We start from the raw sequence: 17,104 nt of genomic DNA on the forward strand, positions 1-17,104 counted from the left end.
TGAGCACACCGGAGCTCCGGAGCTCCGTGAGATGCTTGGTGGCGCACGCTCCCGGCTCATGGACTCAGTCTACTGTTTCCAGAGTGCGGGTCCGTGGTCCACCCGCTCCCCGGTGCAGGTGGCCCGCCAGCCGCCCTGCGCGCTTGCTCCTGGAGCTCACGTTCTAAGTCTGCTGTCTCGCGGGTGCCGTCCGCGAGTCCTCCTGCTCCCCCGTGCAGGTGGCCCGCCAACNACGCGTGCTCCTGGAGCTTGCGTTCTAAGTCTGCTGTCTCGCGGGTGCCGTCCGCGAGTCCTCCTGCTCCCCCGTGCAGGTGGCCCGCCAACCGCCAGCCGTCCCGCGTGCGCTCCCGGAGCTCCCTTCTCAGCCTGCTGTCTCAAGCGTGCGGGTCCGCGGTCTGTCCGCTCCCCCTTGCAGGTGGCTACCGCTTCCCGGCGCCCTGACACGGCGGCTCCCTCCCCCTTCTGTTTAGCTTCCGATATCTGTGCGCGGTTTCACGGCTCCCCGCTTCGTACCTCGATACTCAGCGCTGGAGATGTTCATTTGTAGAGATCCAGATGTATCTTCCTGCGTCTCAGGCTGATTCCGTGGATGTTCCTGCTGGTCTGGTACCTATCCAGCTCAACTCAGGGGACCGGCTGAAAAAGGGGCCCCCTACTCCTCCGCCATCTTAACCTCCCCTATAGCTCTCTTTTTCTTTATATTTAATGTAAATGGATTCATACAATATGAAGTCTTGTATTTGTATCTGGATTATTCCANTAGCTTTCTTTTTCTTTATATTTAATGTAAATGGATTCATACAATATGAAGTCTTGTATTTGTATCTGGATTATTCCAATTAGCATTATGATTTTGAGCTGCATCCACATCATTGCATGTATCAGGAGTTTGTTCCTTTTAATTGGTGAATAATACTCCATTGTATGGATATATTATTTTTAGTTTTGGTTTTTTTATCCAGTCTTCAGTTGATAGACATATGGATGGTTTCCAATTTTGAGCTATTATGAATAACATTGCTATACAAGACTTTATGTAGACATACATTTCCCTTTTTCTTTGGTAGGCATTTAGGAGTGAAATTACTGGGTCATATGATAAGTATATGTTTAACTTTTAAGAAACTGCCAAGCTGTTATTCAAAGTCGTTGTACCATTTTATTCCTATTAGCACTGAATGGGGGCTTCAGTTTCTCTATATCCTCTTCCACACTTAGTAATTTCAGTCTTTTTGATGCTAGCTATTTTAATGGCTGAGTAGTGGTATCTCATTGTGATTTTAATTTGCATTTCCCTTATGACTGATTTTGAGCATTTTTCCATGTGTCTACTTGTTATTTACATCTTTTCATCTACCTTCTTTGATGAAGTATCTCTTAAGTCTTAGGTTTATTTTTAATTTGGCTATTTGTCTTTTAATTATGGAGCTGTAAGAGTTTGTTTTGTTTTGTTTTTTCAATAAATTCTGGGTTCAAGATTTTGGTGAATTTTACCTGCTGCCAATACTATCCAGTGCATTTGCATGTTAGATATTATATTTTACATCTCTAGAAGTCCCATCTACTTCTTTTTATATCTTCCTTTTTCCCCCTGCTTCCAAATATGCAAGTTATGTTTATAATAGCTGTTTTAATATCCTTGTCTATTAATTATAACACTTCTGCCATTTCTGTGTCTGTGTTGATTTTCTCTTTTTTTTCTTTTTTTGTAAATCATATTTTTCAGGCTTCTTTGTTTTCCAGGTGACTTTTTATTGGATGGCAGTCATTGTGAAATTTACATTTTTGGGTGCTCTAGTATTTCTTTAAAGAGCATGGAACTTTGTTCTTCTCACAGTTAAGTTACACAGAATCAGTTGGAGCCTTTTGAGTCTTCTTTTTAAGCTTTTCTTCGGGTGGATCCAAAGTATCTTCACCTACACTGCAAAGGTAATACTCTTCTGAGGTTTCTATTCAATAGGAAGGAAGGTGGCATAATTGTAAGCTCATCTCACTTGTTTCTCATTTTAGGGAGCAGTCATAAACTTACTATTTTCCAATGTTTGAAAATCATCCTTTTTATATATTGCCTCCAGTTTTCTACAGGCTTAAGATGGAAAGGTAAATCTAGTTTCTATTATTCCATCATAGCTTGAAGCAGAAGTCTCTATAGAAAGCTTTGGATCAGAAGATTACATGATCTGATGTATATTTTAACAATGTGGGGCTGCTGAGTTAAAGGTTGGCTATAGAAGGTGGGGTGTGATGGAGGCAAGGAATTAGGAGATGATCGCCAGAATCCAGGCCAGAAGTGACAGTCATTTGTTGTAATGGTAGGCATGAAACAAAATGACTGAATTCTGAACTTGAAGAAAAAGAAATGTGATTTGCTGATTATTTAAATGTTGTGTATGGAAAGAAGGGAGAAATGAAGGATGACTCTAAGACTTCTTACTTAACTAGAAAAATGGGGAGGTCATTGAAAACAACAGTTTCAGTGTTGGGGAGAAATTCTGAAAGGGGTGGATTGAAGAAAGAATAGAGGAATTAGACACAGTAAGGATAGACAGCTCTCTCAAGGAGTTCAATCAATTACATCCCATCTGTCAAGAGACTCACAATCTAGTTGGGCAGGAGGAATATTCATAAGTAGATAATTACATTAGTGTAGGGAGTGCAGAATAGAGGTTTACAGCCACAAATCAAATGAAGAAGTCTCTAATATAGGGAAGGTATTAATGGAGGGAAGCATTAAAATGCTTCACAGAGATGGAGATCTTTAGCTGCATGGCAAAGGACCAGGACAATTTCACCAGAGGAGGTGGGTAAGGGCATTGAAGAAAAGGTGAAGAGAATGGGATAATTTGACAGATGGTAAACACCTCAACACTTTCAGGAAATTTTAATTCTCTATGGTTCAGCCTAAAGTGGGAAGAAGGATTTGTGGCAAAGTGAAGCAAGAGATAAAGGCAGAGACAAAGACCTTTCTTTACCATGTACATAGTTTAGACTACTCTGTAAGTAATGGAAATGCCTCTAAGGCTCTGGAATGTGACTGGAGGAGTTGAGCAGGGAAGCCAGTTAAAAAGCCTGGGTGAGAGGCCATTATGGCCAAAACAAATCCAAGAAGAGGAACTCAAAATGTTATAAGTTGAGGAGTCAAGAGGTCTTGGTGAGGTGATGGATGGGGTGAATTAAGAGGAATAAAAGAGAAAAGTTAAAGATGATGTTTAGGTTTTTGTCTCTGCCATGTGGGTAGATGGTGATGCCATTAGGTAAACTTCGGAAATAAAATATTTTACAGAAATGCACACTCCTTACACAAGACTGGATAATCTCTCGATAAGGTGGTGGCTCCAAGAGTGGGTTAGAAGGTCCTTAGGCTCCTATTCCAGTGGTCTTCATCAGCTCCATCCCTTATCCCCTAGGCACATCGAAAACGTAAACGTGTGGAAAAAAATATGATGCTACCTATACAAGATGGTTTAATACAAGTCCTCTAATTAATATGCCTTTATCAGCCCCTTTATCTACAAATATCCCTGGAATTGCAATTGATTCTATGTCCAGTCAGATTAGTCCAAAAGTTTAGGCTTCTCTTCATACACACAAATGATAGGGGTAATACCACTTGCTGTAGTACTTCACATAGCCTGAGGTCAGTACAATGGTGAAGAAAAATAATCCTGGCCTTCTCAGAAAAGTCTCCCTCATATTCTAGGATCCATACAGTGCCCTTCTTTGTATACCTTAACTAGTGAACTCATATCATAGGGCCTTTGCATGCGCTGTTTTGTCTCTTGGAATAGTGACCTATCCCACTCCATACCTTATTATATCACAACTAGATTCTTCTTGTCTTTTGAATCTCATTCCACGGCCATTTCATTGAGACATTTCCAGCCTCGATTAGTACTTACCATATCACCTTGTTGATTCCCTTCTCAACACTATATAATTTTTAATTATATATTTATTTTCTTGCTTAATTGATTGTTTTACCTCTATTGCCCAAATAAGATTCCATAAGAGTAATAATCATGTTTTACCTTGTCTTCATTATAACATATATGATGTGACCTTTACCCAAAAAGTACACAGTAAATATATGTTGAATCAATAAACAAGAAATAAATAAAAGTCAGATAATTAGATAATATTTAAAAGCATTTCATTCGTTAACCAATAGGAGGAGGTATTATTTTGGGAAGGGGGAAATTTCCTGTTTGCTGAAATCATACCACGCAGATAATAGCTTTCCATAAGATTCATCCTGTGTGATTTGGGCAGATGTAACTTCAAGATTGCACTGGTCTATCAGCCTAGGTAATTAATGCCAATGGCTGTAATAAACAACCCCCAAACCTTAGTGGGGGGGGCGGTTAGGTTATTCTATTACAGACTGTATGGTCATTGCGTTCCATGTAGTGATTCAAGGATTCTAGTGTCTTCCTTTCTGTGGCTTCACCATCCTCTCAGGACACTGTGATTCTTCACTGAATCCCCTCTGTTGTCTAGTGAACATGCAAAGAGAGAAGGCCTGCCTGATTAAGGGGTTTCAAAGATCAACTCTGGAAATGGTATGCATCACTTCTGCACAAGCTCTGTTGGTCAGAATGAAGAATATGACCCCAACTTAACTGCTGGGAAGGCTGGGAGGGAGGCTAGTAAATACAGTCTTCTGTGTTCCCAGAAAGAAGAAACTGGATCTGTGAGCATCAAGCTAGCCTCTGCCACAGTAGGGGACTTCATTTAGTTGTTATTAAGATTAGAGAGTTAATATATGTGATACACTCAGAACAGGCCCAGCATATCAAGGGCATCCATGATGCCAGGTAAGTTCCAAGAGGAGTTTCTTTGAGTTTGCACTAATCACTGCTTGCTAAACAAGGGTGGTATTCTAAAGTTTCTGTCAAGCCCAACAGCTGGCTAGAGAGCTTTTTGAGCTCCAGTGCCCAAGGAAGCCAGCCAAGAATGCAGATGCCACCGCCAAGTCTATGTGGCACATCCTCATGCTTTGTTTAATTTGGTTCCCTGGGTGGGATGAGTTTTATGAGCAGGTGTTCTGGTTAATTAGGTGATTAATACTCCTCAAATTGGAGAGCCATTTCCCCAGTGACAGTTCTTGCTTTGCTCAAATATGAGACAAATCTTCATTGCATAGTTTGGACAGGCCCATGATTGCACTCACCTGCCTGCCAGGCCTCTCAGGTCAGCACTGTGGTGCTGAGGACCAGGAGCCTGACTCCACATCTGGCCGAGTCACCACCACCTTGATGCCCCAGTTTAGAGAAATAAGAACTCCTCACTTCATCTGGCCTCCTTTCAGACCAGGGCAAAGTTGATCTGGGACACATTGCTGGTTCCTTTCTGGGGATTCCAATCTGTATCATCTCTCAAGATTAGAGTCATTGCCTCTGCATAGAGCCCTCTAGCTTCTAAAGCAAGGTGGCCAACCCATGTCCAAAGGCAAATCAGGGATCAAAGCTTTTTCTCGAATTTGTTCTCAGACCAATAGAAATCTGCCCTAAACTCTCTTATATTCCACATTCCCAAAGCCCTTTCCTTACACTCATGTACCATTATCTTCCTGCCTCCTTGTGTTTGCTTCTCTCAAGATGAAGACCTTTTTCCTTCCCATTGAGCTCATCAAATCCATGTATCCTCCAAAAACCAAATGGCATTCCTCAGCACTTCCAATCCAGCTTGAAATGATTTTTTCCTTTTTAGAATTTTTGTAGCACTTACTATGTGACTCACATTAATTAGCATTTAATTATATGTCATATCTTTTATCTTCTTTCATATATCTTAAACTTATCTTCCTAATTGGATTGGTGTCAGCTGCGGGCTGTGTCTTCTCCTGGGCATGTATAAAGTTCCCAATAAATGGCTGTTCAATTGCTAAATTAAGCTAGATGCCACTTACACTTCTAGAAAATGGGTCAAATCCATCTTATTATACCAGCTGGGCCACACAACTGAAAATATGGATACTCATTCTAGTTTCTCCTATGTTCCAGCTTTACAACCACAGAGGATTGAATCACTTTCTGCAGTACCAGTCGGAAAAATTTCAGGGAAAACTCTGATCAGCTTTATGTCAGTGCTCACTATAGAAAATCACTATTTTGAGAGGGAGGCAAGATCATATAAGAATAAGAAAGTTCTAACTTGTAATCACATAGTTGGAGTGAAAGATCAAGTAAGAGCTGTCTACTACAGATGGATCTGGATTTTGGAAGGTTCAATTGCCCTACCTTGTTCCCCAGTATAGGTTATATTATATTATGTTATATTATATTATATTATATTATATTATATTATATTATATTTTAAAGTTATATATTCATTCATCAAACATTTATCTAAGAGTAGATCTTGCCCCTTGGGAAAGTTCAATAGAGTAACAGGCAGTAAATCTTTACTATTCTTTCTTTCTCAAGGGAGAGAAAAAGAAGAATTTGCATAGAAAAAAAAAAATGACCTTCCAGGTCCAGCTGATGGTACCTTTACTTAACCCTGCTCCCCAGAAATGACCTAAAATTCACATGTGTGAGTTTTTCCCTCCCCTGGGAAGATTTAAAAGGAATCACAGTCTTAATCTCAATTTGGAGTTTTAATCATTTCTCCCTCCCCTCCCTGTTCACATATTCCTCAGAGATCTGCCACGATGGCTCAGTGAGATAGTGTGTCAGTTTCAGGGCCCCCAGTAGGAAACAGACAACACAACCCAAAGGAGTAATTTGAAGAAGGTTTATTAAAGGGACTATTTAGAAAGGTGAGGCAGGGTTAAGGAATCAAGAGACGGGGACTGCCCAAGGTTTAGCAATAGTGGGAAGCTGTTCCTATTACTACCCTCTAAAGAGATAAGGGGATGGGAATGGCAGCTGGGGGACATGAACTATGACCTTCAGTAAAGGAAGGTAGCCACTGCCACACTGGTGTCCTTATGGAGGAAGCACTGGCCTTTCCTCCAGATCTCTGGGCTAGTTCCCCCCATGGGCAGACCCAAGGGAGCACAGATGATACAGTCCATAGAGGTCAGCCTCCTGGCGAAGAGGACAGGGTGACAGTGGGCAGAGCAGTCGGGACAATCCACTGGAGAATGACCAGCACAAATGGTAAGTTTCAATGGGATAGGAGCAAACATATCAGGCTGGGGTGGGGCAGGGAGTGTGTATAGTTTTCCAAAAAAAAAAAAAACAAAAAACCACACAAAAAACCAAACCAGAGTTTCTAGAAGAATGTGGTCTCATCCTCCTCCCCCAAAAGATCAAGTAACACTGATCAAAATAAGTAAAACTGAGCAAGAGAATGTCAAATAAGCTAGGTGATTGGAGAGATCATTCATTCACATACTTGTTAATAAGTCATTCATCAATCATCAAAGATGTATTTGTACCTCTAGGCATCAAGCATGCGAAAATGAATTAGATACTTCTGTATGTTTGAAAATTTTTTATAATGAATGTTGGAATTAATAGATTCTATAGATTCCCTGACTTTGAAAATCTAATAGACTGGATCAGCAAGGTTTCCTGGAGGAATGGAATGCTCAACTGACTCTGGGCTAGCCCGATAGGAAAGAACCAGGAAGAATGTTCAGGAGGGATGCTGAGTGGGTGTGGGAGAGTGGGAGGAGATGAGGTATAGGGGTAAAAATCTACTTCAAAGTTCAGGATTGCATTGTCATGTGTGCATCTTAGAAAAATCCCTTGATCATCAGGGCCAAGGATGAATTGGTGGAACAAAAAGACAAAGAAAGAGAATTGACGTGGGGGCTGGTGTTAGCAATGGCCATGCTTGAAACCAGGATCTGAACAATAGCAGGAGGCCCAAAGATGAAGAGAGACAGATGCAAGTGAGACTCATGAAGAAGAACTAACGGGACTCAGGAACTGAATGGCTGTGATGTGAAACAGAGGGAAGACGCTTTGGTGCTGTTTTGCCTTCTTGTCAAACCCCTACTTTTTCAGCTAACAGCTCCCCAGTTTTCCTTTGAGAGCACTGCTCCTACCTGCCTCACTGAGTATAGTTTCCATGGAACTGTTATCCATAGATTCTTGTCTTCTGTGGTTAATACCAGTGATTACATGACCTAACCCAGCCCAGTCCTTATGTCTTGGGAATTTGGAAATTTGGGCTTGGGCTTGATCCTTGATCCTGCTTGGTTTGTGTTTTTTTAAAAGCTTCCTTTTTTAGTTTCTTCCACCTTAATTTTGTATACTACCCAAAGGCCTTCTTAAAAACTTTTTTTTTTACTTCAATTAGTTATTTTCTATTGTTGCAAAAAGAAAACCTCAACTGATTACAGTAGCCATGTAAATAGTGGTGCCTTCCTCTGAGAGACAGGAAACAGGTGGAGGAGAAAGTTTGAAGTGGGTTTCTTCGGTGAATGGGTGGACAGTTTGCTTTTGAGAAGCCTACAGAAAATTAAAGGAAAAAATCCAATAGTTGGCCCTGGGGGCTTATATGGAACTCTGAAAATCACACCACAGGGTATAAAAGCCATCTCTGGTACTTAGACATAAAAAGTCCTACCCAACAAACTGACCTCCTAAGAACTTACTCATACTTCTCTGAGAAGATTAATGCTTCAAAATCAGTGGGGGAGAGTGGATAGAGCCTAATTCTAGGCACTGGGAGCTCTGGGTCCCGGCTCTGGCTTTTTCACAAATTAGCTCAATAACCCTGTACCAGTGCCCTTCCCTCTCTGAGACTCCGTTTCCATATTATTGAATACAGGGCCTGAATTATATTGAAGGTTCTCAAAAAATTTCAAAAGAATTTTAACTTTACATGTAAAAGGATCAGCCTTACTGGGAAACTGGGTTCAACAAACCTTAAACCAGTTTCCTTACTGCAGGGCTTCTCAAAATCTTAAATATGCTCATTGGTGATGCAAATCTCCAACAGTGGCGAAAGTGAGCATTTCTCACCCTATTTTTGCACAAGAACCCCCCTCCCCCACTTTCTTGAAGAAATATGTAGAATTAGTAGCCGTCAGAACGCATTTGCGGAACTGCTGGATCCGTTGATTTTCAAGGTTGTTCCAGCCGCACTCCCTGATTCTGTATGGCCCATGTCATGTGTACCTCCTCTTTCTTCGGGATGAATGACTCCCAGGCTCTGTTCTAAAGTGTTCTCCCAAGGAAAAGCAAACACACTTGAATGCCTATGAAGTTACTTAAAGATCTAGCCAGGCTCATGAAATTTCCCATCAGCTTAAATGGAAAACATAGTTCCTGCCCCCACCCCCACCCTCACACTGTGCTCAGAGCGCAGACCCAGGCCCAGCCTAAAGGGAATGCAAAAACATGCTCTAGCGTGCATTTGGGAAAACAAAGAAAACTCTACTCTTTTCTGCTCCAGACAGTCTGAGGAGCTTTTGTGCCCTTGGGTCTTTGCCCAGTTCTCTCATCTGCCTCAGTCCTGGTACTAAATTGGTTCAAGGTTTGGAGGAAAGTTTCAGAGGAAATGATGTTTAGAGTTCTTAAAAGCTGAAGTCACCCTATGGAACAGAGCATAGACTCTCTGTGGCCACCAGAGGGCGCTGACAACAGCATCGGTAGAGAAAGCTGCTCCCAAGAATAACAGCAGTAAAATTACACCTAATGTGTTTATGAATGATGGAAGGACTGAAGCGTGTGTGACTGTGTATGTATGTGTACACGTACGTGCAATTGGGTGCCTGGAGCTATGATTTCGAAAATATGTTAAGTAGAATACAATAAAATCTGCACCTCTACTATAAATTCACAGGATATCGTCAAGTCGTTGAAAATTTCCTTCAAGGAAAATGGGGTAGAAGGAATTAGAATAGCGTTTATATGAAAGAAAAGGAAAGAGCTCTCAGTGGCATAATTATTATTGTGGTGTGTGTGATTTTGCGTGGTGTGAGAGTATGCATGTACACGTGTGTATACGATTGTGTATATGGGTGTGTGTGTGAGCCTGAGTATAAGCATGTGTGCGTGTGTGTGTGTGTGTGTGTGTGTGTGTGCACGTGTGCGTGCACGCGCATGTTCAGGGCCCATTTAGACTTTTCCAGTGTGAGCAGACCTCAAGGAATTCTGGGCACTACTTCCTCCAGTTCCTGCCCTCTCCCTCCAAACAAACAAACAAAATCATTCCTACAAGTATTTATGGAGCCTCTAACACAGGCGCCCCTCCCCACCAGCATCTGGAAAAGCTCAGACCTGGCCAATTTAGAGCGCTATGGAAGAATGAAGGCTCTGGGGGCAGAAGGGATGTCTCACATGGGAAAGACTGTTTTGCAATAACAGTTTCTCTTTCTTGACGCTCCAAACAACCCAGTGAGGTGGTCCTAGACAGAGCTGTGTCCCCTTGCTTTGAGGAAACCGAGGCTCAGATCTGACACTATTGGCCCAGAGTCACCTAGTCAGGAAGCAGAAGCTGACTATGAACAGGCATTGTCAATCCAGGGGTCCCAGTCCCTGCCATCACTACTTTTAGCGGCACAGCAGGCATTGGGTCTAGGCAAAGCAGGCCAGGCCTCCGTGTAGGGTTTGCCAGCAGCGACTTGAACAACATGGACAAACATTTTATGTGACACGTGTGACTGTGAAATGCGTTAGTATCAATGCAATAGGTCCTTTAGGAAAAAGTTGTGGATCTTTGCCAATATGAGCTAGGATCTTTGAGGATCTTTGTAGATGAGTGAAGGACACAGCTTCTATGGGCTGTGGTGTAAAGTGAGTGAATGTGAATGTTGTGGTTTGGGGTACCTAGAAGCTGTGCGGCCTCGGGCAAGTCACTTTACTTCTCTGAGCTTTGTTTCATCTATAAAATGGGGTACTCAGATGCCCCCTTTCGGGACGGTGTTGGAACCCAAGGAAGGAATAGGAGCAGAGTGCCTAGCTCAGTGCCAGAATAAAGAAAAAAATGCCACCAGCCTGATCAATCCTTGGCTCCTTAAGAGTGAATGGGTCTCAATTCTGGGGCCCTGCTGGCCGAGCCCCTTTCCTTTCCTCTCCCTCATCTCCTGCCTCCTCCCCTCGGGGCTCTCGGTCGCTCCAGCAAAGTTCCCAACTTAGTCGACATGACGTGCGGCGCAGCCAATGGGAGGCGGAGCTGGCGTTTTTGGGGGGGCGGTAGGGGTGGGCCCCGCGTCTCCGGTGTCTGCCCTGCTCAGTGAATGGAGAGAGCGAGCGCCGGCCAGCTCACCCGGCCGCCCCGTGCCCCAGCTGCCGCCGCCGCGAGCTCAGCCCCAAGTCGGACCTCCTCAGGCGCCCTGCCCCACTGCGCTCGCCTCCAGGTCTTCGACCCGGCCGACGCCCCGGGCCGCGGGCCAGTGGGCCCAGGAGGCTCTCGGTACCTGGGCACTCCGAGCGATGCGCAGCGGGGCAGCTCCAGCCCCGCGGATGGAGCTGCAGCTGCTACCGCCGCCGCCGCTCGGCGCGCCCCGCTCCGCCCGCGCCCCGTGCGCTTGAGCGCTGAGCTCGCTCCTCCTCCGCGCCAACTCCGCCGCCCGCTCCCCAGGCCGCTTGGGTTCCGCGCGCGCTTCCCTGGGCTCCAAGCGTCTTGCCCCGCCGAGGTAGCCTCCTCTGGGCGCGCGCCCCTGAGCACCATGGCCCCCGGGCGGACAGGGGCCGGCGCCGCCGTGCGCGCCCGCCTGGCGCTGGCCTTGGCGCTGGCGAGCGTCCTGAGCGGGCCCCCAGCCGCCGCCTGCCCCACCAAGTGTACCTGCTCCGCCGCCAGCGTGGACTGCCACGGGCTGGGCCTCCGGGCGGTTCCCCGGGGCATACCCCGCAACGCCGAGCGCCTGTGAGTACCCTCGCCCCGCCCAACCCAGGCCACCCACCTGGGTCCATAGTGGGGCCCCCAGGCACCAGATCTTTCCTTTCCCCTTGGCCGCACTGGATGCAGTCTCTGCTGTCACCCTCTCCCGGGTCAGATCCTTCATTCCCTGAGTTGGGGTCTCTGGCGTTGGGCAGGTCTAGGGAGAGAGTTCTTGAAGCCCACTACGATGGGCAAAGAGCGGTGCTTCTCCAGGGGTGAAGGCTCCAGACGCAGGGCCCGGTGACAGCTTCCAGCAGAACGCTGGCAGGAAGCGAGGGGAGGAAAGAACACTGCAGCCAGTGAGGTCTTAGGGTGAGGGCAAAGGGTCCGCGCACATTTAAGAGGGGGGCAAAGGAGAAAGCTGAAAGGTGATGGGGCGTAAGGGCACGGAGACCGGAGAGGGCCAAGACGGTGACCAGCTTGGAGATCAGAAAGGGCCACTTCCTGGCTGCCCTTGCGAGCGAAGTTGAGAGTGTGCGTGAAGGTCTAACTTCTGAGGAACCAAACGAATTCAGAGTGGGTGCTTGCAAAACCCGCCCTGCCTGGAGCGCAGCGTCGCAGATGCCAAGTTGCAGCCGGGGTGAATTTTTTATGGCTCGGTTATAAATGCCTCCCCAAACGGGCCGGAGAATGGAAATGCTGACAGCCCTTTAAATGAGACCGAGCGCTATAATCTTACAAACCGCACTCAGCCTCGGATCCTGGGTTTGGCAGCGAGAGGAGAGGCGTTTGGAGAGTGGGGTGGATTGACCCTCGTTTTAACCCCAATTGTGCAACCAAATATTTACTTTTCATATGTCAACGTTTTGGAAACATTTATCATTTTGATCCTCGGACCAAATTCAAAACTTGGACTCCGAGGGTGGGCTCTTCCCAGCCCGAAGTTGGGGAGTAAGGAAAGAGGGAAAAATGGTGGAGGGGGTTGGAACTGGCCTGGGAACGCAGCCCAGAAGTGGATGAGGGCTTGCTCGAGTGTAATAGACTTCTCCTTCTCCTTGTCTTGCTTTCCCTCTGTCTCCCTTGCCCTCGCATCTTAGGGGTGGGTGCATTGGGTCTTCCATTCTGCCTTCTTGACTTGAGGCTGGAAGAGAGTGGCATGAGACTGAGTGAATTGTCCTACAGTGTGTTATTCCTGTTGATCACCTTCTGTCACCCCACTTCTTTTCCTCCAACTCTATGTGTCCCTGGGCAGAGACTCAATAGAACTGCCTTCCTTTTTCCCAGAGCTTTCCTGTGGCTCAAAACATTTTTTTTTTCAAGTGCATTCATTATTCTCTGTGGCCATGCAATTCTAGAGCCTTGGAGCTGAACCTTCATTAACATATGTAGAAAAGGAGGCTCAGAAGTTTGAAAAGACTTGCCCAAGGTAATGCAGCAAGTTAATGGCAATAAAGGGGCCACAATCCAGGTGTCCACAGCTTATTTCAGACCTTGTGTTTTACAATACTAGTTCAAAATGTGTTGTAGTGGTATTTTGGATATCTACCACTCTGCTAGCCATCTTTGGAACAAGGGTCAGTTTGGGCCAAGTTCTGTAAATAGATGGTCCGGGGAGGGTTCTGGCTGGGCTTAGGTCTTAGAATAGGCTCCTGCTACTGCTTCAGGTGTATTCTGCCAACATTCCGCTTGCTATGACATTAGCACTCCCGCTCGGAGTCTTGAGACTACCTCTCCTCCATCCTCAAAATCATGGTACATGTTTGGGAAACCAAGGGGAGTGGGCCCTTCTCCTGCGGGCATGTATGAAGTCTTCAAAAGCTGCAGGCACAGCACTGCAGCCAATATGCCACCCACCCACCTTCCCCAGGAGACCCAGGCAGGCAGCTTGGAGCTATCCATGTGCCCTACAACTGGAAAAACTTGGTGGAGACTGAGTGCTGGGCATTCCCATGGCACTCTGCTGCAGTCATGGTCATTCTCAGGCATTGGCAGAGTGGGAAGTACTTTGGAAAATCTGAATCTCATGTACCTTGGTTCCGGTCACTGGTGCCTCTTTGGCTGGGGTTTGTGGGGTGATGCATCTACCAAGACTGGCTCCTCATTCTGGTCTTCTTCCTCCCCTGGGAGAGGGGACAGCCTTTAGAAGCAAGCTTGGTCAGGAGTGTTTCAGGGGTGGGGAGCAGTCCACCAGCAGTCCTTCACCACCTTTCATCCTCTGTCAGTTAACTCAGATGGAACATTTGAGTTCTGCAAACTCTTGGGGGGACATTTGGCATTTCTAAGCTATGGGAAGGATTTTTTAGGGAGGAATTTCTCATTCATTCCTTTCTTCATTCATTCAACAAACATTACTTGAACCTCTACTGCATTCCAGTAACTGTGTATAAAATCATTGCATATACAGAAGAAAACCAGCAATTCAACTTAAAGAATGTAAGCAGAGGACAGAAGAAGGAAACTTCCTTTAGTGAGCCTTTGAAACTACCCAGGACTCGTTTCTTCACGGGACGGATGGTCTGTCAGCATTGGCATCGCACGCTCGGGACCTTCCTAAAATCTAGTTTTCTGATCTCTAATGTTTATGTTGTGTTTTATAACAAAGGAGAAGCATTTTCTCCCTTTTCCATTCCTGCTACTTGACCTCCCAGAGAGGCTTTTCTGTGGGAGTGTGTGTGTGTGTGTGTGTGTGTGTGTGTGTGTGTGATTATTCCTCTGGGGGTTTTTTACTTCTGAAGCCTCATCTGCTCATGCTACCCCTTAAGGAAAATCTGCATGGGAATAATGTGGTCACCATTTGGACTTTGATTCAGGCCTGGAATGGGGCTTGTTATATTGTTCATAATTAAGCTGGTATCAGAGTTGGGGGTCTGTGTTCCAGCTTCTTCTCCATAATGTCAGCACATTACACAGAAAGAGAAACTCTCTGTCATTTATAAACTACTGACAATTTTTTTCCCTCAATGAGGAGGTGACACCCACAAGAAAGCTAAATAAACGCAGGGGAGAATTCAGTGTAATTTATTATCCGTGCAGCAAAGATAGAGGACGAGAGGAGAGGAAGTGAATGGTGGTGCCTGAAACAAAACATTTACCATGGAGCACAGAGTAAACAGATGTCGCATTTACCCTTCTGAGTACAAAAGGAGCCCACAGATGTAATTCTTCTCCAACCACAATCTCAGCCTGGAAAAAGAGGAGACAGATGAAAACGAACTCTCACAAGGGGCCCCTTCTCCCCATGCTGCCTAAAGGCAGGCAGAGGCCTACTTCTCACCCGAGGCGAGGTGGTGGCCTGAACAGCGGAGTGGGGCAAGAGTGGACATCTTTGGTTTTTCGCTTGGCTCTGGAACATGCTGGAGACTGCTGTATTTAAATAAACATTTCCTGTTTGTGAAGGAAAACGGGCGAAAGGCTGAAACGTGAGAATGTGGTAACTTAATTTTCTCCATCACTCCAGATGATGGCAAGCTTCGCCGGTGGTTGGGTCCAATAAAAACCGACACCGTGTCACAGGCTTTCCCTCACTTGACCACAGAGGTCTCCAGGTCAAGTGGGAGACTTTCCAAGATGCTCCACAGCCAAGCCCTGCATCCTGGTACTCCTAGCCTCAGAGCCAGCCCAGCGGACTAGGGGCAGCTTGGTGACTCACGGGGCCTCTCTGAGCCACCCACAGTTATGTGACCTTTTAGAGAAGCACAGTGCTCTCCTGGTGAACCTGTGGGTTGGACATGAGCAGTAAAGCACACCTGCCTCCAGTATGTTGTGCAAGTGGCAGATGGCTTTGCCTTTCTGGGCCTCCTTTTCCTGACAGTAGAATTCCAGTGTAGTCCTATTGGTTTTCACCATATGGTCCTCCCGCAGTGCGTGACACATAGTAGGTTTTCAACTGGTATGTGTTGACTGAGTAAGTCTCAAAAATCCAAGTTTTTCTTTAGCTTTTACAAGTGAAAGTTGGGTGATTATGGTTTTACATTTTTTACGTATGGCCAAGGGAGACTTACTATTAACCTATTACGTGAGTTGTTAAGGGTTTCTAAAATTTGGCTTTCATGAACTAAAATTATTGCCTTACTAGAGTTACCAAGGACTCCTAAGGAGTGATCCACTCTGGAGTCTGGTTGCCAGCCGTTGCTTAGCAACCTTGCAAAACTCCTACTGTGCACATGCCCATGAAAAGAGCTAGAAATCCCCAACACTTAAACTGTCGGTCTTTCTAATCAGGAACTCATCAGCATCATCCTGCGCTCTCTGTGGTTTTTGATTGCTGCTCTTCTGGTATTAATTGATGTATTTGTAGGATCATTATTAAGTTTTGCTTTTGTGCATCATCTGGGTCTTGTATATTTCTGCGTTTTTGCATTTTGATTGTTATTTTGTTTCTCTCCAGTTCTGTTTGTTGTCACTGAGTTCTTCCTCCCCTGGAAAGTGAGAATGGTAGATCTGAGAGCCATGGGATCTTTTGCATGGACTAAGTGGGCTGTGGCAAGTTTTCAGAACCCCGTGCCTACTGGTTCAGGCTGCAGGCTCTGCAGACAGACGGCTCTGGGTTGAATTCTGGCTCTGTTACAACTTTGCTGTTGCACCCTGGGCGAATTAGTCCACTCCTTTGGGCTGTAGTCTATTTAATTCTTTTGTACCGTATTTCCACAGCTGTAATAGAGGGATGATAATCACACTGGCCCTATGGGCATGCTGTGAATGTGGCACCGGGCAAACCATGTAATGCACTCAGCACAGTGCCCAGCACTTTGATTCTCCAGCTACCATTTCTTACCTGTAAAGTGTGTGTCGTAAGTGTTCCTCTTGGGGAGAAGCAAATAGAATAACGAACAGGAAGTGCTTAACACAGTACCTGGCACTTAGGCCTCCACCAACTATTAATAGAGGTGACCATGGCTGTTAACTTCTATTTCTTCATCAGGCCCCATCCAGCTGCAAAGTTTGAGATGCCCACTCTAAATGTGCCCTATCAAGGCAAGCTCCTCGCCTGCACGTACGCTGTGCCCAGCACATTCATGCCTGATCCCCTCCCTCTCCTCTCCAGCTAAGCCCAGGTTGGCCTCCGTTCCATAAAAAGGGGATTACGGTTGAAGTGGTTTATATCTTTTACATGGGCATGCTGCTTTGTGGTATATTTAAATAAGGAATGCATTTTATTTATTTATTTTTGGGGGTTGAATCTTCACGGGGCAATTTTTGGCCCTGACTTTTTTTTTTTTTTTCCAACGCTCATTCCTTCTGTCTTTCCCTAAATACCTTTTACTGACTTCCCGTGTCTGCCTCTGTTACTGCTTTTACTTGAAACAGCTGTATTTACTAGTGTGCTCCACCCTCATTATGTAAGGTGGTCTTAACCCTTTTTAGAATTGCTGAAAAGGAA

The 17,104-nt window shown here is 45.5% G+C and overlaps 1 protein-coding gene across 2 annotated transcripts in view; it reads left to right on the forward strand.

Moving 5' to 3' along the window:
• The first annotated feature begins 11,123 nt into the window (after positions 1 to 11,123).
• SLIT3 (slit guidance ligand 3) overlaps positions 11,124 to 17,104 on the forward strand; it is a 598,007-nt gene continuing 592,026 nt past the window's right edge. The window contains exon 1 of one of the 2 annotated variants that reach the window (XM_034656754.1): positions 11,124 to 11,769. In XM_034656754.1, coding sequence (XP_034512645.1) covers positions 11,141 to 11,769 — 629 coding nt within the window. In that variant the 5' untranslated portion in view covers positions 11,124 to 11,140. The remainder of the gene's footprint in view (positions 11,770 to 17,104) is intronic. The other variant, XM_034656755.1, reaches the window with a different exon arrangement.

The sequence above is a fragment of the Ailuropoda melanoleuca genome, chromosome 3, assembly GCF_002007445.2.
Source record: "Ailuropoda melanoleuca isolate Jingjing chromosome 3, ASM200744v2, whole genome shotgun sequence".
NCBI classification, from domain to species: domain Eukaryota; kingdom Metazoa; phylum Chordata; class Mammalia; order Carnivora; family Ursidae; genus Ailuropoda; species Ailuropoda melanoleuca.